We start from the raw sequence: 22,888 nt of genomic DNA on the forward strand, positions 1-22,888 counted from the left end.
ACAAGTACAATGAAATGCCTTTGTTGTATGCGCTTTCCCAACAATGCAGTAATCAATATCAGTAGTACTATAAAACATTTTTGTAAGTAGTACAAAAACACAGTTTTTGTACACCGTCTCTGTACTTTATTTATGGCCTGCATTACTTGTGTTCAGTCACATTAGGAATGGATGTGTATACCCATATGTTCTTAAGTCTTCTGTTGGGGCTTAATTCTCATCCCTAAGCAGACATTAGTGCATGAAATAGGCTTAGTCCAACGGGCTGTTGCTAAGGGACTGAGTGTCCAACTCTCTTTCTCATTGTAAAGGAGGAATGTGTGTAAGTGACATCTTTGTCTGAGAACTGCACCCAGGCCTGCATCCCAAATGGCACTTTATTCCCTATATAGTGTACTACTTTTGACCAGGGACCATAGGACTCTGGTCAAAAGCAGTGTACTACATAGGGTACAATTTTGGGACGCTTCCCAGAGCTGCCAGTTGGTGTTGCGTAACAGTAATACACTGTTGGATTATTTGTCGACCCCCCTCCACATTTCATAAAAGTACAATAAGCAAATGTTTTGTTTTAATCATATCATATTTAATCATATTAGATACGATCAGGTGCATTATCAGTTATATCCTAATTCTTTTTCTGCAAGGAACTAACACGATCGGTTCTATTTGAATCAGCTGTTCCCAAATATAGCCAAATAATCAATTGTATTGCAACTGGACATTTTTTATTTCAGTAAATGTATACTGTGTGTTTCTCTCAGGTGACTATGCTGAATATGATCATATTCCCAGTAATCAATAGTATTTTGACCTGGACATTTTTCATTTCAGTGAAATAACTATAGTCCTGTGTGTTTGTCTCCTTTAGGTGAATAAGTTGAAGAGAGACCTAGCCTGCATGAAACAAGAGTTGCAGTACAAAGAGCAGGGCTTTGAAACGCTGAAAGAGTAAGTGCAACCCAACCTCGTTACACAATCACACTTCATAGTAGTAGGCTTCTGCTTTTTCCATACAGTTGCAGAAAAATTCCAGTTGTCAACACATCAACAACCTCGAGGCCCTCACATCTCACTATAGTCGAAATGGCAACTCGCTGCCATTTACATAGACAGTGATTCCAATTGTAATTTCAAGCATGACCTTCAAAAGGGTCAAATATCCCTATTTTTGCACGCGAAACACAATTCTCTTGGAGTGCCTGATGTGTTGCTTCTACAATGTGTCTTGTAGAAAAAGCTGTGTCCTGGCTCATTTCTGTGATGTTTGTTTTTGTAAATGAATGACAAGATACATAGTGGTTCTATTGGATTCCAATCCATTCTTCCGTGACCTTCATTTGATATCAAAGACATTTACCAACCCTCATGAAACAACAACAATAATATACTAACACACTAACATCCTATGTCAGTCCTAAACTCTCCTTTACCAAAGAAAATACCTTAGGATCTTTATAACATAAGACTGAAATAGAATAAGAGGATCTATTCTAACAGCCAGGTGGAAAAGGCTTACAGAGGCTTCATTTGTTCTAGTTCTCCTTGGCCTGTAATGGAGGAGTGCTGCTCCCCTCCCTCGCATGCACCCTCCCGCCCTCCTTTGCTCTTGTAAGAATGTGGAAAGACCTGTTGTTCTGCTGCACGCATGACTTGCTGATGACTGGCTTTACATATATGCTGCTGCCGCCACTAATGGATGGTCTCTCTCCTTGTGTCGCTGACGGGCTCTTTCCTCTCCCTCTACACCTGTGGCCCTTTAAATCCAGTTTGACTCCTGTAATGGATCCATAGTTTCTTATTGGTCACTCCTGTCGAGATTAGATCAGGATGGTTTGAAGTAGGAGGTTTGAATGAATCATGTTTTTGTAAACAACATCCCTCTTCAACAAACTATAGAATAATAATCTGAGAGCAAAAATGTACAACTCAGATAGTACACCTGAAGATGTGCTATTTCAAGACTGTTTAATAAGTCACTCTCTGATTTGTTTCCACCGTGTGCCTCCCTCCAGGATCAACCACAAGGTGTCCAGCGTGCCTTACGGTGTCAAGCTTCACGATGAGCAGGCCACCCTGAACGAGGTCAAGTCCATCCGGGACGCCATCAGCTCCGGGGAGAAGGAGAAACAGGAGCTCATGCAGGTAAGCAGGGACGGTACCACCTGTATATAGCCGCCGCTACTGTTATTTTCACTAATTTCTTTGTTTACCTAATACCTTTTTAATTTTTTTTATTTAAACTGCACTGTTGGTTAGGGCTTGTAAGTAAGCATTTCACTATAAGGTCTACACGTGTTGTATTTGCCGCACGTGACAAATAAACATTGATTTGATGGGAGGAGCGGGGGATGAGGGAGGGAGAGGGGTTGGTGAATGGATAAGATGGGATGTCGGTCAGGTGTTGTGTGCAGAGAGAAACCCAGCAAAAAAAGAAACGTCCCCTTTTCAGGACCCTGGCCAAAGATAATTCGTAAAGATCCAAATAACTTCACAGTTTCCCATGCTTGTTCAATGAACTAGAAACAATGAATGAACATGCACCTGTGGAACGGTCGTTAAGACACAAACAGCTTACAGACGGTAGGCAATTAAGGTCACAGTTATGAAAACTTAGGACACTAAAGAGGCCTTTCTACTGACTCTGAAAAACATCAAAAGAAAGATGCCCAGGGTCCCTGCTCATCTGTGTGAATGTGCCTTAGGCATGCTGCAAGGAGGCATGAGGACTGCAGATGTGGCCAGGGCAATAAATTGCAATGTCCGTACTGTGAGACGCCTAAGACGGCACTACAGGACGGACAGCTGATCGTCCTCAGTGGCTGACCACGTGTAACAACACCGGAACAGGATCGGTACGTCTAAACATCACACCTGCGGGACGGGTACAGGATGGCAGCAATGACTGCCCGTGTTACACCAGGAACGCACAATCTCTCAGTCTCTGGTAGACGGATACCTCTTCATCTCACACTGCTCAGTTTTCCCTCCGCTGGGGCATCACCCTCCCTCTTTTCCTCTGTCCCCTGCAACTTCTCCGTCTCCCCTCATGTCCCTGCGTCCCCTCGGCAGACGAACAGACTCATACATATTCCTGCCATGACTTTGCTGCTCAGTCTATGATGCACCAGCAGGCTGAGACTTAGAAGCTGAGACAGAGGAGTGCGTGGGTGGTATTCGCCTGCCTACTACATGCTCCCAACTCCGCTTAGGAAATGTCGGGTGAGACGTGTGTGTGTGTGTGTATATATATACACACACACACACACACACACACACACACACACACACACACACGTCCCGTTTTTAATCTTGGTGGCAGCAGCTGTAGAAAACAACAAAGTGTTTGTTAGTAGGGGCTGGGTTGTGTTTAATAATGCATAGCCCCCATGATCCCCCCCTGGGATAGCCCCCCCCCACTGGGATGCCTCACCTCCCCAGCCTTCTGCCACTGACAGTTCAGTTGTATGTGTGTTGGCTTTGCAGTGTCTGTCTGACTGCAGTGTGTGAGTACGTTTACATGATCATATAATTAGGTAATAAACTGATTGTGGCAGTAGACGAATTATGGCATTAGTCATGTAAACACCTTACTTTGCTTATCTTAATCGGCGTACGGTCATATTTTAAGTAAGCATATGCAGATTAAAACACCTGATTTTCTGAGCAATCTTTCAAACGCCTTAATCAGCGTGAAAGCGGTGTATTTGATCCGCACATGTTCTAGCACGAACTTCCTCCTTTTGCGCGACCAAAGTGATTTCAGAAGAACAAAGTGTGCATCTATAGAAATTGGTTTCACATATAAACTTTACACTACATGGCCTAAAGTATGTGGAAACCCCTTCAAATTATTGGATTCTGTTATTTCAGCCACATCCCTTACTGACAAGTGTAAAAAAACAAATTGAGCACACAGCCATGAAATCCTCATAGACAAACATTGTCAGTAGAATGGCCTGTACCGAAGAGCTCAGTGGCTTTCAACGTGGCATCGTCATAGGATGCCACCTTTCCAACAAGTCATTTGGTCAAATTTCTGCCCAGCCAGAGCTACCCTGCTCAACTGTAAGTGCTCTTATTGTGAAGTGGAAACGGCTAGGAGCGGGACCCCCAAATGCTGAAGCGCAAAGCGCGTAAAAAATCTTCTGTCCTCTGCAACACTCCCTACTGAGTTCCAAACTGCATCTGGAAGCAACGTCAGCAGAAGAACTGTTCATCGGGAGCTTCATGAAATGGGTTTCCATGCGGAATGCCAAGTGTCGGCTGGAATTGTGTAAAGCTCCATTGGCCTCTGGAGCAGTGGAAACACGTTCTCTGAAGTGATTAATTACGCTCCACCATCTGCCAGTCCGACGGACGAATCTGGGTTTGGCGGATGCCAGGAGAACACTACCTGCCCGAAATGCATAGTGCCAACTGTAAAGTTTGGTGGAGGAGGAATAATGCTCTGGGGCTGTTTTTCATGCTTTGGGCTAGGCCCCGTAGTTCCAGTGAAGGGAAATCTAGACGATTCTGTGCTTCCAACTTTGTGGCAATAGTTTGGGGAAGGCCCTTTCCTGTTTCAGCATGACCGTGCCCCTGTGCACAAAGCGAGGCGAATAAAGAAATGGTTTGTCGAGATCTGTGTGGAAGAACTTGACTGGCTTGCCCAGAGCCCTGGCCTCAACCCAATCAAACACCTTTGGGATGAACTGGAGTTTCGACTGCGAGCCTGGCCTACTCGCCCAACATCAGTGCCCGACCTCACTATGCTTTTGTGGCTGTGTGGAAGCAAGTCCCCACAGCAATGTTCCAATATCTAGTGGAAAGCCTTCCTAGAAGAGTGGAGGCTGTTACGCAGCAAATGGGGGACCAACTACATATTCATGTCCATGATTTTGGATTGAGATGTTTGTCGAGCAGGTGTCCACATACGTCTGGTGATGTAGAGTATACGTTACTTTTGGAAAGTATTCAGACCCCTTTACTTTTTCAACATTTTGTTTGTTACAGCCTTATTCTAAAATGGATTTAAATGTTTTTCCTCAGCAATCTACACAAAATACCCTATAATGACTAAGCAAAAACTGGTTTGTAGATATTTTGCAAATGTCTAAAAAAAATAAACAAGGTATAAGTATTCAGACCCTTTGCTATGAAACTCAAAATTGAACTCAGGTGCATCCTTGATGTTTCTACAACTTGATTGGAGTCCACCTGTGCTAAATTCAATTGATTGGACATGATTTAGAAAGGCACACACCTCTCTATGTAAGGTCCCACAGTTGACAGTGCATGTCAGAGCAAAAACCAAGCCTTGAGGTCAAAGGAATTGTCCGTAGAGCTCTAAGAAACTATTGTGTCGAGGCACAGATCTGGGGAAGGGTACCAAAACATGTCTGCAGCGTTGAAGGTCCCCAAGAACACAGTGGCCTCCATCAGTCTTAAATAAAACTAGTTTGGAACCACCAAGACTCTTCCTAGAGCTGGCCGCCTGGCCAAACTGAGCAATCGGGGGAGAAAGACATTGGTCAGGGAGGTGACCAAGAATCTGATGGTCACTGATAGAGCTCTAGAGTTCCTCCTGTGGTTGTCCTTCTGGAAGTTTCTCCCATCTCTGCAGCACTCACCAATCAGGCCTTTAAGGTAGAGTGGCCAGATGGAAGCCACCTCTTCAGTAAAAGACAGCCCGCTTGGAGTTTACCAAAAGGCACCTAAAGACTCTCAGACCATGAGAAACAAGATTCTCTGGTCTGATGAAACCAGTATTGAACTCTTTGGCCTGTATTCCAAGCTTCACATCTGGAGGAAACCAGGCACCATCCCTACGGTGAAGCATGGTGGTAGCAGCATCATGCTCTGGGGATGTTTTTAATCGGCAGGGACTGGGAGACTAGTCCAGGATCGAGGGTAAGTTGAACTGCGCAAAGTACAGAGAGATCCTTGATGAAAACCTGCTCCAGAGTGCTCAGGACCTCCGACTGGAGCGAAGGTTCACGTTCAAACAGGACAACGACCCTAAGCACACAGCCAAGACCACACACTCAAGGACATTCACTCTCCTTGAGTGGCCCAACCAGGGCCCGGACTTGAACCCGATCGAACATCTCTGGAGAGACCTGAAAAGTGCTTCAACAAAGTACTGAGTAAAGGGTCTGAATACTTATGTAAATGTGTTATTTCAGTTTTAAATTTGTAATAAATTAGCAAAATGTTCAATAATCTGTTTTTGCTTGTCATTATGGAGTATTGTGTAGATTTGATGAGGGGGGAAAAACTATGCATTTTACAATAAGGCTGTTACAAAATGTGGAAAAGGTTAAGAGGTCTGAATACATTCCAATGGCACTGTATGTCCGAACTCGGAATCAAATAGGCGCCACAAAAAAAACATGGTCACTGTGGTAGAACGTTTATTTTGATTGGCTATTTTCGGCATTTATCGAAGTCCCATAAGGTAGACTGATGAATGTTGTGTGTGTATAAATCGATCTTTGTGGAACAAAAATGCAACATGCAACAATTTGGAATGATTTTACTGAGTTACAGTTCATATAAGGAAATCGGGCAATTGAAATAAATTTCACATGATTGGCTGGTCTCAGTCAATGTTGCAGGTGAAGAAGCCGGCTGTGGAGGTCCTGGGCTGGCGAGGTGGTCTGCGGTTGTGATGCCGGTTGGACTTTATGCCAAATTCACTTAATGACGGAGGCAGGTTATGGTAGAGAAATTAACATTCAATTCACTGGCAACAGCTCGAGTGGACATTCCTGCAGTCAGCATGCCAATTTCACGCTCCCTCAAGTTGAGTTGTCTGTGGCATTGTGTTGTGTGACAAATCTGTACATTTTAGAGTGGCCTTTTCTTGTCCCCAGCTCAAGTTCACCTGTGTAATGATCATGCTGTTTAATCAGCTTCTTGATATGCCACACCTGTCAGGTGGTTGGATTATTTTGACAAGAAGAAATGCTCACTAAAAGGGATGTAAACAAATTTGTTTTTTGAGAAATAAGCCATTTGTGAGTATGGACAAGTTCTGGGATCTTTAATTTCAGCTCATGAGACACACTTTACATGTTGCTTATATTTCAGTGTATTATTCTGACCATTCACAATCGTATCATTGTGCATGTAACTGTACTCTATGAAGCCTGCCCTACTCAGTCAGCATTGTGTCCAAGGGGAGCCTCGGTGGCCGTCTTCTTTGCTGTTTCTACTTGTTTACAATAGTCAAGATAAGGTTTATTCCACTCCATGCTTCAGTGCTGAGCCATGTATGAAATCTATCAACAACCTTAAAGACCAGCACAGCTTTAAAAGTAGGTTACTGTTTTTGGCCACTGTTGCGAAAAGGTTTCCCATTTCAAAAACACATCTTTATGCCATGTACAGTACTCGTCTACAAGTATCTGCCAAAATATTGAAACGCATGAGTATTTGGGGGAAACATCTACATTTAAGTCAGTTAGCAGACGCTCTTATCCAGAGCGACTTACAAATTGGTGCATTCACCTTATGACATCCAGTGGAACAGCCACTTTACAATAGTGCATCTAAATCTTTTAAGGGGGGGGGTGAGAAGGATTACTTTATCCTATCCTAGGTATTCCTTAAAGAGGTGGGGTTTCAGGTGTCTCCGGAAGGTGGTGATTGACTCCGCTGTCCTGGCGTCGTGAGGGAGTTTGTTCCACCATTGGGAGGCCAGAGCAGCGAACAGTTTTGACTGGGCTGAGTGGGAACTGTACTTCCTCAGTGGTAGGGAGGCGAGCAGGCCAGAGGTGGATGAACGCAGTGCCCTTGTTTGGGTGTAGGGCCTGATCAGAGCCTGGAGGTACTGAGGTGCCGTTCCCCTCACAGCTCCGTAGGCAAGCACCATGGTCTTGTAGCGGATGCGAGCTTCAACTGGAAGCCAGTGGAGAGAGCGGAGGAGCGGGGTGACGTGAGAGAACTTGGGAAGGTTGAACACCAGACGGGCTGCAGCGTTCTGGATGAGTTGTAGGGGTTTAATGGCACAGGCAGGGAGCCCAGCCATCAGCGAGTTGCAGTAATCCAGACGGGAGATGACAAGTGCCTGGATTAGGACCTGCGCCGCTTCCTGTGTGAGGCAGGGTCGTACTCTGCGGATGTTGTAGAGCATGAACCTACAGGAACGGGCCACCGCCTTGATGTTAGTTGAGAACGACAGGGTGTTGTCCAGGATCACGCCAAGGTTCTTAGCGCTCTGGGAGGAGGACACAATGGAGTTGTCAACCGTGATGGCGAGATCATGGAACGGGCAGTCCTTCCCCGGGAGGAAGAGCAGCTCCGTCTTGCCGAGGTTCAGCTTGAGGTGGTGATCCGTCATCCACACTGATATGTCTGCCAGACATGCAGAGATGCGATTCGCCACCTGGTCATCAGAAAGGGGAAAGGAGAAGATTAATTGTGTGTCGTCTGCATAGCAATGATAGGAGAGACCATGTGAGGTTATGACAGAGCCAAGTGACTTGGTGTATAGCGAGAATAGGAGAGGGCCTAGAACAGAGCCCTGGGGGACACCAGTGGTGAGAGCGCGTGGTGAGGAGACAGATTCTCGCCACGCCACCTGGTAGGAGCGACCTGTCAGGTAGGACGCAATCCAAGCGTGGGCCGCGCCGGAGATGCCCAACTCGGAGAGGGTGGAGAGGAGGATCTGATGGTTCACAGTATCGAAGGCAGCCGATAGGTCTAGAAGGATGAGAGCAGAGGAGAGAGAGTTAGCTTTAGCGGTGCGGAGCGCCTCCGTGATACAGAGAAGAGCAGTCTCAGTTGAATGACTAGTCTTGAAACCTGACTGATTTGGATCAAGAAGGTCATTCTGAGAGAGATAGCGGGAGAGCTGGCCAAGGACGGCACGTTCAAGAGTTTTGGAGAGAAAAGAAAGAAGGGATACTGGTCTGTAGTTGTTGACATCGGAGGGATCGAGTGTAGGTTTTTTCAGAAGGGGTGCAACTCTCGCTCTCTTGAAGACGGAAGGGACGTAGCCAGCGGTCAGGGATGAGTTGATGAGCGAGGTGAGGTAAGGGAGAAGGTCTCCGGAAATGGTCTGGAGAAGAGAGGAGGGGATAGGGTCAAGCGGGCAGGTTGTTGGGCGGCCGGCCGTCACAAGACGCGAGATTTCATCTGGAGAGAGAGGGGAGAAAGAGGTCAGAGCACAGGGTAGGGCAGTGTGAGCAGAATCAGCGGTGTCGTTTGACTTAGCAAACGAGGATCGGATGTCGTCGACCTTCTTTTCAAAATGGTTGACGAAGTCATCTGCAGAGAGGGAGGGGGGAGGATTCAGGAGGGAGGAGAAGGTGGCAAAGAGCTTCCTAGGGTTAGAGGCAGATGCTTGGAATTTAGAGTGGTAGAAAGTGGCTTTAGCAGCAGAGACAGAGGAGGAAAATGTATAGAGGAGGGAGTGAAAGGATGCCAGGTCCGCAGGGAGGCGAGTTTTCCTCCATTTCCGCTCGGCTGCCCGGAGCCGAGTATATTGAAGTATATTGAAAGCAGGTGCTTCCACACAGGTGTGGTTCCTGAAATAATTAAGAAATTAACATCCCATCATGCTTAGGGTCATGTATAAAAATCTAGGGCAGGCCATTATTTTGGGTACCATGGTTATGCCCCCATAGCATGACAATGCCCCCATCCACAGGGCACTGAATGGTTTGATAAATATGAAAATGATGTATGCCATGTCAGTCACCAGGCTTCAACCCAATTGAACATTTTGAAGTGGCGACTGAGACAGTGTTTTGCAGCACCATTAACACAACACCAAGTTATGGAATGTATTGTGGAAGAATGGTGTCACATCCCTACAATAGAGTTCCAGACCCTAAATCTAAACCACGGTGCATTGAAACTGTTCTGGTTCATGGTGGCCCAACACCATATTAAGACACTTTTTATGTTGGTGTTTCCTTTTAGACAGAGATAAAGGTAACTGCCTATCTCTATGATGATGATATGTGTTATAGATTTATACCATAGGATAGGAGCTTTGTGGATGTAAGACACGCAGCAAAGGACATAAAACATACTATTCCATTTTGATTTCACTATCTCTGATTTTGTTAAGCCTGTATGTGTCGGTCTCCTCTCCCTGTAGAAACTAGCAGTGCTTAAGGATGGCTTCCAGTTGGACTCGGTGGGTTCTCAGTCTGACCTGTGGGGCAGCAGCCCCTCCCTGGCCAACTCTGAGCTGTACATCCCCCGCCTCTACTCCGAAGCCGGATCCCAGACCAACATACCTGCTGAGGTGAGCGGGGGGGAGGGTCTGTTCAGTTGGCACGGAAGACAATAGACTGAAATTGTGAGGGAATACCTGGACTTGTCCAATAGGAAATGCTTTGTTTTAATTTTTCCGTCTCAAAATGTTTCCCTTTGGTGTGCCCTAATGAACAGGAATAAGGTTACAATGCACTGTTTGCGTCACTAATTGATCAGAATGTAGCTTTGTCACACACCTTGATTTTTGTTTGATATAGTTTGTGACCAACACCAACAACTTGGCAGAGAAGGTGCGACTGAGTCTGAAGTATGAAGAAGCAAATAGAAGGTAACTTGTGTAACCCAGATGACTCATTCGCAACACAACCCATCAGTCTATATATAAACTCAGCAAAAAAAGTAACGTCCTCTTATTGTCAACTGTGTTTATTTTCAGAAAACTTAACATGTGTAAATATTTGTATTAACATAAGATTCAACAACTGAGACAAATGGAACAAGTTCCAAAGACATGTGACTAACAGAAATGGAATAATGTGTCCCTGAACAAAGGGGGGTCAAAATCAAAAGTAACAGTCTGTATCTGGTGTGGCCACCAGCTGCATTAAGTACTGCAGTGCATCTCCTCCTCAAGGACTGCACCAGATTTGCCAGTTCTTGCTGTGAGATGTTACCCCACTTTTCCACCAAGGCACCTGCAAGTTCCCAGACATTTCTGGGTGGAATTGCCCTAGCCCTTAGCCTCCGATCCAACAGGTCCCAGACGTGCTCAATGGGATTGAGATCCGGGCTCTTCGCTGGCCATGGCAGAACACTGACATTCCTGTCTTACAGGAAATCACGCACCGAACGAGCAGTATGGCTGGTGGCATTGTCATGCTGGAGGGTCATGTCAGGATGAGCCTGCAGGAAGGGTACCACATGAGGGAGGTGGATGCAACTTCCCTGCAACGCACAGCTTTGAGATTTCCTGCAATGACAACAAGCTCAGTCCGATGATGCTGTGCCACATCGCCCCAGACCATCATAGACCCTCCACCTCCAAATCGTTCAGGCCTCGGTGTAACGCTCATTCCTTCGACGATAAACGCAAATCCGACCATTACCCCTGGTGAGACAAAACCGCACCCTGTCAGTAAAGAGCACTTTTTGCCAGTCCTGACTGGTCCAGCGACGGTGGGTTTGTGCACATAGGCGACGTTGTAGCCAGTGATGTCTGATGAGGACCTGCATTGCAACAGGCCTACAAGCCCTCAGTCCACCCTCTCTCAGCCTATTGCGGACAGTCTGGGCATTGCTAAAGGGATTGTGCGTGCCTGGTGTAACTCGTGCAGTTGTTGTTGCCATCCTGTACCTGTCCCGCAGGTGTGATGTTTGGATGTACTGATCCTGTGCAGGTGTTGTTACATGTGGTCTGCCACTGCGAGGAGGATCAGCTGTCCATCCTGTCTCCCTGTAGTGCTGTCTTAGGTGTCTCACAGTACGGACATTGCAAGGTATTGCCCTGGCCACATCTGCAGTCCTCATGCCTCCTTGCAGCATGCCTAAGGCACGTTCACACAGATGAGCAGGGACCCTGGGCATCTTTCTTTTGGTGTTTTTCAGAGTCAGTAGAAAGGCCTCTTTAGTGTCCTAAGTTTTCATAACTGTTAAAAAAATATATATTTGACCTTTTATTTAAACAGGTAGGCTAGTTGAGAAGTTCTCATTTACAACTGTGACCTAGTCGAGATAAAGCAAAGCAGTGCGACACAAACAACAACAGAGTTACACATGGAATAAACAAACAATCAGTCAATAACACAATAGAAAAGTCTATACAGTGTGTGCAAATGAGTTAAGATAAGGGAGGTAAGGCAATAAATAGGCCATAGTGTGGAAATAATTACAATTTAGCAATTAAACACTGGGGTGATAGATGTGCAGAAGATGAATGTGTAAGTAGAGATACTGGAGTGCAAAGGAGCACAAAAATAAATAACTGTATGGGGATGAGGTAGTTGGATGGGTTATTTATAGATGGGCTATGTGAAGTGATCTGTGAGCTGCTCTGACAGCTGGTGCTTAAAGTTAGAGTGGGAGATATGAGTCTCCAGCTTCAGTGATTTTCGCAATTCGTTCCAGTCATTGGCAGCAGAGAACTGGAAGGAAAGGCGGCCAAAGGAGGAATTGGCTTTGGGGGTGACCAGTGAAAGATACTTGCTGCGGTGTGTGCTATGGGTGGGTGCTGCTATGGTGACCAATGAGCTGAGGTAAGGTGGGGCTTTACCTAGCAAAGACTTATAGATGACCTGGAGCCAGTGGGTTTGGCAACGAATATGAATCAAAATCAAATCAAATTTATTCATATAGCCCTTCGTACATCAGCTGTACAGAAACTCAGCCTAAAAACCCCAAACAGCAAGCAATGCAGGTGTAGAAGCGAGGGCCAGCCAACGAGAGCATACAGGTCGCAGTGGTGGGTAGTATATGGGGCTTTGGTGACAAAACGGATGGCACTGTGATGAACTGCATCCAATTTGCTGAGTAGAGTGTTGGAGGCTATTTTGTGAATGACATCGCCGAAGTCAAAGATCGGTAGGATAGTCAGTTTTACAAGGGTATGTTTGGCAGCATGAGTGAAGGAGGCTTTGTTGCGAAATAGGAAGCCAATTCTTGATTTCATTTTGGATTGGAGATGCTTAATGTGAGTCTGGAAGGAGAGTTTACAATCTAACCAAACACCTAGATATTTGTAGTTGTCCACATATTCTTAGTCAGAACCGTCCAGAGTAGTGATGCTGGACGGACTGGCAGGTGCGGGCAGTGATCGGTTGAAGAGCATGCATTTAGTTTTACTTGCATTTAAGAGCAGTTGGAGGCCACAGAAGGAGAGTTGTATGGCATTGAAGTTCGTCTGGAGGTTAGTTAACAGAAGGGCCAGAAGGGCCAGAAGTATACAGAATGTTATCGTCTGCATAGAGGTGGATCAGAGAATCACCAGCAGCAAGAGCAACATCATTGATGTATACAGAGAAAGGAGTTGGCCCGAGAATCGAACCCTATGGCACCCCCATAGAGACTGCCAGAGGTCCGGACAACAGGCCCTCCGGTTTGACACAAGGAACTCTGTCAGAGAAGTAGTTGGTGGCCCAGGCGAGGCAGTAATTTGAGAAACCAAGGCTGTTAAGTCTGCTGATAAGAATGTGGTGATTGACATACGGCTGCACAGTATTGTCTCTTATCGATGGCGGTTTTGATATGGTTTAGGACCTTGAGTGTGGCTGAGGTGCACCCATGACCAGCTCTGAAACCAGATTGTATAGTGGCGAAGGTACGGTGGGATTCGAAATGGTTGGTGATCTATTTGTTAACTTGGCTTTCGAAGACCTTAGTAAGGCAGGGTAGGATGGATATAGGTCTGTAACAGTTTGGGTCTAGATTATCACCTCCTTTGAAGAGGGGGAGGACCGCGGCAGCTTTCCAATATTTGGGTATCTCAGACGATACGAAAGCGAGGTTGAACAGGCTAGTAATAGGAGTTGCAACAATTGTGGAAGATTATTTTAGGAAGAGAGGGTCCAGATTGTCTAGCCCTGCTGATTTGTAGGGGTCCAGATTTTGCAGCTCTTACAGAACATCGGCTATCTGGATTTGGGTGAATTTTTACAAATTTTCTTTGAAAGACAGGGACCTGAAAAGGGGACGTTTTATTTTTTTGCTGAGTTATATAAGTAACAAGTAATAAAGAGCAGCAGTAAAATAACAATAGCAAGACTACGTACAATGCTGCGGGGCACCGGTTAGTCAAGGTAATGTGTACATGTAGGTAGAGTTATTAAAGTGACTATGCATAGATAATAACAGAGTAGCAGTGGTGTAAAAGAGGGAGCAGGGTGGGGGGGCAATGCAAATAGTGTGGGTAGCCATTTGATTAGGTCATGAACACTTATAATGACTTAGAAGTCATATCTCTTTTAAACCTTCTCTCCTCCACACGATTAAATAGAACTTAAGTAGCCTTACAAGAACCCTTGGCTTGTGTGAGCCGGAACAGCTCGTAGGAGCCTGTTTACTGTTTTTGTAGCATCAGGCTGCTTGATGTACAAGTACACCCCCTGGACTCTAGTCTATTGCAGGGCCTTAGAAAAGGAGAACATATAAATACAACATAATAGAACATTAAATATACACTCTCTATGCTCTCCTCTCTCCACCTCCAGGATTGCCACCATCGAGGTGCAGATAGCCAAGCTGGACAGTGAGGCGTGGCCAGGGCTGCTGGACCCAGAGCGTGACCGCCTCATCCTCATCAATGAGAAGGAGGAGCTACTCAAGGAGCTGCAATACACCAAGCCTTGCAAGAAAGTGCCCAGTGACCAGGAGAAGATAGAGACACAAAAGAAAAGGCTTGAGAGAGACCTGCAGGCTGCCAGGGACAACCAGAGCAAGGCCCTGACCGAGAGGTGAGGGGAGAGGATTTATAGCTACTTGGCGGGGTGCAAAGTCATTGCAAACATTGTGGGCAGCAAACACATTGTTTAATTAGAACAGTGTGAGGCTAAATTGTTTGGGCAGTAAAGGTGGGGGAAACATTGGTCAGCATGGGGCTTATAGACATTGAGTGATCACTCCTTCCCTGGGTAAAGTCACGGCCAGGGAAAGAGGGATAAATGAGAGAGGGAACAGAGCTGCACACCAGGAAAGCATCATGGTCACATACAATAATACAGGAGATGAAATTAGTCACTCTTCTCAGTGAACTTTTGCCACTTTTTGGAGTTTGTGTTCCATTAGTCAGCACCTCACAAAAAGAGTGCATTTTTAAATTTGTTTTATACAGCACCTGTTAATGCTAGCGAGGGAACAGGTCAGCGGGGCTGTTGCATGAAGGAGAGAGGAGGACATTGGAACCCCGCTGGAACTAGGCTACAGTATATTCACTGACAGGGAATAGATAGGCAGAGCAAGGCCCACTGCCCTGCTGATAACAACCAACTGTACTGTGCTTTAACTGCAGTGAAAAGACATGGTGTAAGTAATATAACTGTTACATAAACCCAGAAGGTATACTCCCTAATGGGGACCTGGTGTAAGAGTTACTCCAAGAGTTACTCTTTACTGTTTAGTGGTTGGAAATCTGCACTCTGGATGAGGTAACCAAGGAGAATATACCAATTAGGCCTGTTTTCGCTCTTTCTCTTCTATTTCTCTTACTTTCCCATATATCCTCTTTCCTTCTCTAATTTTCTTTCATTTTCTTTTTTTATCTCTCACTCTCCCCCACTCATCTCTCTCTCCCATATGTAACTCGAGCATCACAAACAGGGGATGTAGGGTGGATGCAAAATAGCCTTTTTTAACAAGCTCGTTTAATATTTGAAGTCAGAAGTATCTGCTCGTTGAGGAAGAAAATAACCTTTAGCTCGTATAACTGTTTATAATGCTGTAATTACTCTAGTTTGTAAGAACGTTGTAATTATGTAATTGTATGGTCATGTAGTTGATTGTTTTTTCTGATTACCCAAGTAGAATAGGGCCTGTTTCTTCTGCTTGCATTATCATTTTTTTGACCTAACATTTCTGGTGTTTTGTCTTTTCTATCAGATTAAGATTGCACTGTAAGAGGAACAAGCTGGTGAGAGAGCTGGAGGAGATGGTTCGCTTGGCCTCATCACTACACACTCAGCTCAAGAGGTACATTTACTCCCCTAAACAACACATTCAGCAACTGTCACCCAGCTGTAACACAGCACTACCACGCTGCCAGTTCAGGAGGCACAATCACTTAAATGTATCGACTTAAAATGTGAACTCCTATTGCACAACTGAATGTGCACATTCCAAATGAAAAATGAATAAGACCTTGGAGACATGGGCAATGTTTTAACTGTGGAGGGCTTGGCATTTTAGATTTACCTCACAACCTGCCTGGTGCCTTGAGCTTACCCACAACCCTTTGAGGGGAAGGAGTCAAACTTCAATCCAGGGTCTTCAAAGGTCTACATTCACCTCATCTTAAAGGAGCGTCTTTCATGTAGAGAGCTCCATAAATTCACATAAGATTCTAGACTACAGTAGTTTATCTTCTGAGTGGCTCGTATGATTCATTCAGTTCTATGAGGGACTGTTGGTCTTAAAAGAGAATGAGAGAGGGATAGGACATTGCGTATTTAACCTTTACTCTAAAAGCTCAAGATGTGTCCTATACTTTAGTCACTGTTTTTGTAAAGTCAATTTGAATTTCAGCTTTGAAACAGGAGTGTGCGTTTCAGAAATGGACTCTGAAACTGTGTTTTATAAGATGTGAAGTCTCTGTAAGATAGTCATATATATTAAAGCTATTTTCAAAAGGCGCTCTCCATACTCTCGTTTAATCAAACAAATAACTTCAACAATAGTGTTAGTCTCTTTCTCTCTGTTTTTGTTCTTATCATGCATAATTCATCCTGTTTCTAGCTGATATACATCAAAGGGCCTAGATGCAGAGAAACTCCCCTGTGTCTTTCCTAATGAGCTTGCCTAGCTTTAATTACTATGTTTTCTGTCGAGTAGACACTGCATTTGAAGTTACTGAGGGCCAAAAGATGGGGGAACAGAGAAGCAAATGAGGAAAATTTGGTTGGAGTACCCTCCTAGCTCTTCTAACACTGTGGTCCTCTCTCTCCCTCTTGCTTTATCCTCATCCACTCCGCTTTTCGCTACATCCTTTTTTCTGCCCCCAATTTTCTCATTCTCACTGCCCTCTTTCTGTATTGTTCTCTTCTCCTCCCCATCCTCTCCTCTGATTTTCTCTCTCTTCTCTCCATCTCCCCTCTCTATGCCTTCTTTATGTCCAAATGTTCTTTCCATCTTCCTCCCTCCCTCCCTCACTCCCTCGCTCCCTCTCAATCCAACCCTCTCCTCTCTGCCTCTCTCTCCTCCCTTCTCCCCATCTCTCTTCCTGCAGTCTTTCGGCCAGCACACTGTCGTGTTCCTCAGGCAGCAGCCGTGGCTCTCTGACCTCCAGCCGGGGCTCTTTGGCCACCACGTCATCCCTGGGCTCCACCTCCTCCCTGAGCTTCACAGATATTTACCTGGAGCAACCTGAGCTGGGAGACCCAGACTTCCAGAACAAATTGGACTCCCTACTGCAGGAGGGTGGCCCAGGGGTCAGCTACCGGCCCTCCAGCTCCATCACCACCATCCACGAACACGAGGTGGTCGCTGGGGGAGAGGGAGCGGGCGACAAGGGGGGTGTTGTCGGTGGGGGAGCAGAGGCCAGAACCAGGCTACAGGCGCTGAGACTATCAGAGACGCCAAGGTCGATCAGTTCACTGTCGCCGAGGTCTTCGATGTCGTCACTCTCGCCGCCCTGCTCGCCACTGGTCACGGACTCTATATTCCTCTCCGGGGAGAGGTTTGCGGGACCAGGGGGCCCAGGTGGGGGACTAGACATGGAGCTGCATAGCAGGCTGACTGAGCTGGGGCTGGACAAGGAGGAGCAGCAGCACCCTGGAGGGGTGGAGGAGGATGCCACTACCATAGCTGGAGAGATGTTTAAAGGTACAGTCACTTTCTGTCGATCTGATATTATTTAAGCTCTCTTTTAATATCAGGAGAGCGACTGTATTACCTGCTACTGTAGACTTGTGTAGTGTTAAGACTTCTCTGAGGGCAAAAGGGGGTGCAACTCAATATTAGGAAGGTGTCCCTAATGTTTTGTATACTCTGTGTATATGGGTGATGTAGCAAGAGATGTTTAGTTGCATAATGGCAAGCCTGCACAGTGTGACCTAGAGAGAGAGACAGGGCTGTATTATTCTGCACAGTGTGACCTAGAGAGATAGACAGGGCTGTATTATTTTGCACAGTGTGACCTAGAGAGATAGACAGGGCTGTATTATTTTGCACAGTGTGACCTAGAGAGATAGACAGGGCTGTATTATTTTGCACAGTGTGACCTAGAGAGATAGACAGGGCTGTATTATTTTGCACAGTGTGACCTAGAGAGATAGACAGGGCTGTATTATTTTGCACAGTGTGACCTAGAGAGATAGACAGGGCTGTATTATTTTGCACAGTGTGACCTAGAGAGATAGACAGGGCTGTATTATTTTGCACAGTGTGACCTAGAGAGATAGACAGGGCTGTATTATTTTGCACAGTGTGACCTAGAGAGATAGACAGGGCTGTATTATTTTGCACAGTGTGACTTAGAGAGAGAGACAGAGGAGAGGAAGAGAAGAGCTGTATTAGCAGGCGCTTGTGATGTATTGGACTGATAGGTCAGGCTTCCACCTCATCCACTGTAGTATGTGTGTGTGTGCACCTCGTGAGGAATTCAAGGATTGCACCTGAAACCTGATTGCCAGTGGGGGGGGCACACCGGGATGAGGAGGGAGAGAGAGGGGGTTAAGTTATAGCCCACCGTTAACTGTATGGTTTACTCCAGCTATGCAACTCTGCACCGGTTCCCATGACCGCCATGGGGGAATGGTTGTGACAAGGTGTTTCTCTACACTCTTCTCTACCCCCTCTTCCCCTAGATGCCATAGTGCAAGCCAGAGGGACAGTGGGGGCGGGGCCTAAGAAGATGGGCGTGATGTCAGCAGTGTCTGATGAGTCGGTGGCGGGTGACAGCGGGGTGTATGAGCCCTCAGAGACGAGGTGGGTACAGTAGAAGGCCATTGGGTCACCTGGAGGAGAGGTGTCTCCCTAATTGCTTTATTCTGGAGCAAGACTTAAGACTATGTTCAGTAGCCTGAACCTTCACGGATAGTAATGGAAAGATGGTGCTTCATTAACACCCCTATCCTATCTAATGTTAGAAGGGTGTGCAGTATATACAGTAATTAAGGTCAAACACGATATTGTGATTTTGGGGGGATTAGGTCAGGGTACCCCAGTAACTTCTAGATGTGTATGTAAATGAAGTTATTCAGAAAGGTAGAACTCAAATTGGAGAGGTTTGATCTGATGGTTTATCTATTACTATTAGAAAGAGACAAGCTGTCTGCAGTACTATGTTTTGTTTGAACTGTTTGACCCTAGAACCTGAGGGCCATAACTAATGGCAACATACATGTCCCTGTCATAACTTACTGTGGTGTTTGAAGTCTGGTAGCCAGATCTGTTCAGACTGATGTCCCCACTAGAATATCAGTGATATGACTTCAAATGGAAGGTTGGTGGCTAAAGCACAAACCAGGTTTTGCTTCCTGGTACTGTATTTGATAGCAGCTTTGTGGATCTAACCCTGTATGTGTCACTTTTCCCAGGTCAGTCCTCCCTGCAGAGCTGCTGCTGGGCTATGAGGAGAGGGGAGGACTACTAGGCTGTGCCCAGGTCAGACTGGGCCTGAAGTACGAGGTGAAAGACAAGCGCTTCACCATGTTCGTCATGCAGCTCTCCAATTGCAGCGTCCTCGTACTGCCACCAGACCACAAAATGTATATTGCAAAGTTGCCTTTTCTCTTTGCTTTAGAAGTGAATGACTGTTATTACTTGGCTATTCGAAACACCTTTTCAATGACTGTGTGCATATGCTGTGTGTGGATGTCTTTGTTCCCACTTCTCATCAATTAGGTTTGTTTGTATTGAAAGTACTGTATGTTTCCTCTGTCCTCAACTGTATACGCATCTGTGTGTATATTGTCTTGAGGTGTTTAACTGTGTGTGTCTCCTCCATAGATACATCCGTGTGGCGGTGCTCCCGTGCTCAGAGTCCACCTGCTGCCTCTTCCGGACGCGTGGCTCTCTACCCCAGGACATTGTGGAGGTCAATGAAGTCTTCGGTGTCCAGATGGCCCACAATGCCCTGCGGCAGAAGACCCTGAGGGTGGACATATGCCACACCAGCCTGTCTGGCCGTGAGGAGTGTCTTGTGAGTGTAACGACTGTCCCTGGTCTGTCACTCATCTCTCAATTCAGCATCAACATAACAAACAGTCCACACCCAGACAGTGCAAACACTTGTACGTGGTGTATTTGCTAAGTGTACATTGAAATTCCAATGTATACCTTTTAGCTTTCCATTGTGTTGTCATCGTGTCATATGACAGTGGTTTATTGCTGTTAGTGGATAAGAGCTTTTTGTCCTTCCTAACACTCCGTACTGTCTCAAGTATGAAAGTCTGTTACAACAGTGTGTATCATCGTTCAGTAGACTGCCTTTTAACTATTGAATGGCTTTCTGTCCTCTGGGAAGGCTGGTGCTCAGATAAGCCTGGCTGATGTCAACACCTCTGGGGAGAGATGTGTCAAGAGCTACAACCTCCTCAGCTACTCCTTCATGCCCCAGATCAATAACAAGGACAAGACTGGAACGGCTCGGCAGTTTGAAAGGGTAACATAGACATTCATTCATCTATAGCAATGGCCTGCATTTCAAAATGAAATTGATCTGTTAAGGTGAATCTGTATGGAAGTGTTATGAATGTGTAAACCTACTGTATGCAATGAATGCATGTAACAGATGAGTAACAACGTGTGTTCCAGAGCTCTGTCCCCACCACAGAGAGAGTAGCAGGCAGTCTGGAGGGTGACCCAGAGGAGGATGAATGGTGAGCTCTCCCTTCACTAACAGAACCTTTATCCTGTTATTCTCCTCCCCATTATAACCTCTACAGAGGACAGGCCCTTCTTCCATACTCGTCACGGTCAATGAGGGAGATCTTGTCTCACACACACTCACCTCCCCCAGTTGAATAATTGTTCCCTCCCTTCCCCCTCTCCCACGAGAAGAAGCTCAGACATTGAGTGTAGTTTTTGAAAGCCCAGAGGCACACTAACCACCCCTCCTCCCCCACTGCCCCTTGCATGTAGAATGGGCAAGGTGGATAACTGACAGGTTGCTCTCTCTCTCTGTCTCTCTCTCTCCTTACCTCCCTCTGTCTCTCCTTTACCTCCCTCTGTCTCTCCTTACCTCCCTCTGTCGGTCTGATAGTGTTTCAACCCTGTACAGGCACAGTGAAGAGCTGGAAGGTGAAGTGTTTGAAGACGAAGAAAATGACCACATAGAGGGGGCAGGACCTCTAGAGGAAGAGGAGGGGCTATATCCTGACAGCAGCCATTGGGAGGGAGAGGAAGTGACAACCAAACCGACTGGAACAGGAACCCTGGCTGAGAGGGTATGTGGAGACTCCATTAACTGTTATAAATACTACTGTATATGAATACTATTTTATTTGATATTATTTGACCTATTTCTAGATGATGTTCAATGGAAGTATTTGAGTAAAAACATGTGTGTTCATTTGAATCAAACTCAACAGTTCTGCAAACTCATTGATATGCAGACTAACAAATGTGCTGTATGACTTGACTAAGAATGACTTGATCAGAGTTGGAACTGAACATAACAGTACATTTGTAAGCCAAGGTTGACTATGTAAAACACAGCCTTCATTGTAAACTGTTCTCCTGCTCCGTCCCCAGGTGAACAAGGAGACCAGTACCGGCCACCACCACCATGTCTCCTCCTCGGTGGTCCGGCCAAAGGAGCGTCGGCCCCACCATGTTTCCCAGCAGAATGCCTTCTTCCAGGGCAACACCATCATCCGCTCCAAGACCTTCTCCCCTGGGCCCCAGAGCCAGTACATCTGCCGGGTGAGGGCAGCCACTCTAGTGCACACATTACATGGACATATTTAGTACACATCTAGTATTTAGTAGCACCTATCTGTGCTAGATATACATTTATATTTGTACATATCTACTCAAAAAATAATTCAGACAAACTGATTTATTTATATAGCCTCTAACTATAGCCTCGTTTTTTAAATGACTGAAATGTTAAATACTGTTCACTCTGACTACTGTTTTCACTTGTGCTTAGCTTTGAAAAGCATCCCAAACCCAACGGAAGCTGTCGTTCATGCCCTTTTTGTTCCAACTTTGTTTTCTTTCTGTTTGTTTTTGCCGTTCTACTGTGTGATGATCAGATCAACCGCAGTGACAGTGACAGCTCCACTCTGTCAAAGAAGTCTCCTTTCATCAGGAACGCATCAGAGAGACGCAGCATGCGCATGAAGAAGGTAGAAACTACCCACTTAGTATCCATCCCACAAAAGTACATAGATCAGGGGTCGGCAACAGGCGTGGGCCAAAACCGTCTTGCGAGTGATTGATCTTTTTTAAAATGAGGTGGTGGGGGGGGCACCCCAAAGGTTAGAGTTTGGTCAGGATTTTATTTTTTTATTTTAAAAAAATCCTGTAAAATCACCAGGAATTCAGCTAAAAAAATGTAATTTAGGAAATCTGTCCCGAAGTATCCCCACAAATAAAAAGAGATGTGATCATTGTCTCAATGTAATCAAGGAATGAAATTATTGACATTTTCAAATGGGTTCTCTTTTTGGGCTTAATTGTGGTCAATTTGCAGTGTGCCCCCTGTCCACCCGCTCCGTCAAAAATCGACCTGCGGCTGAATCTAGTTTCCTTCCCCTGCTGTAGATCCTATCTATCATTCTCTTTGTATTTATCATTTTACACACAATAGAGATTCTGTCTATGATATATTTCTATGATATAAATACCAATTTATCTTTCCATTTCTGTCTTGTTAGCCAAGGTTCTTAGTATAACAAGCACATTTTCTTCTTGTTCTGTCTGTCTGTGTTTCTCTCTCTCTGTCTCTCTCTTTGTCTCTCTGTCTCTGTCTCTGTGTGTTTGTTTCTCTCTGTCTCGCTTTCTTTCTCTCAATTCAATTCAA

At 45.6% G+C, this 22,888-nt stretch overlaps 1 protein-coding gene across 4 annotated transcripts in view; it reads left to right on the forward strand.

Moving 5' to 3' along the window:
- Positions 1–22,888, forward strand: part of LOC118390056 (protein KIBRA-like) — a 41,466-nt gene that overhangs the window by 6,237 nt on the left and 12,341 nt on the right. For 3 of the 4 annotated variants that reach the window (XM_035780217.2, XM_052456986.1, XM_052456988.1), the window contains 15 exons: positions 872–951; positions 2,016–2,145; positions 10,094–10,243; positions 10,473–10,543; positions 14,418–14,660; positions 15,802–15,891; positions 17,144–17,739; positions 18,723–18,843; positions 19,455–19,625; positions 19,867–20,059; positions 20,384–20,521; positions 20,674–20,738; positions 21,122–21,305; positions 21,613–21,783; positions 22,119–22,211. In XM_035780217.2, the coding sequence (XP_035636110.1) occupies positions 872–951; positions 2,016–2,145; positions 10,094–10,243; positions 10,473–10,543; positions 14,418–14,660; positions 15,802–15,891; positions 17,144–17,739; positions 18,723–18,843; positions 19,455–19,625; positions 19,867–20,059; positions 20,384–20,521; positions 20,674–20,738; positions 21,122–21,305; positions 21,613–21,783; positions 22,119–22,211 (2,496 nt within the window). The remainder of the gene's footprint in view (positions 1–871; positions 952–2,015; positions 2,146–10,093; positions 10,244–10,472; positions 10,544–14,417; positions 14,661–15,801; positions 15,892–17,143; positions 17,740–18,722; positions 18,844–19,454; positions 19,626–19,866; positions 20,060–20,383; positions 20,522–20,673; positions 20,739–21,121; positions 21,306–21,612; positions 21,784–22,118; positions 22,212–22,888) is intronic. The other variant, XM_052456987.1, reaches the window with a different exon arrangement.

Source organism: Oncorhynchus keta, chromosome 11, assembly GCF_023373465.1.
Source record: "Oncorhynchus keta strain PuntledgeMale-10-30-2019 chromosome 11, Oket_V2, whole genome shotgun sequence".
In the NCBI taxonomy this organism is placed as follows: domain Eukaryota; kingdom Metazoa; phylum Chordata; class Actinopteri; order Salmoniformes; family Salmonidae; genus Oncorhynchus; species Oncorhynchus keta.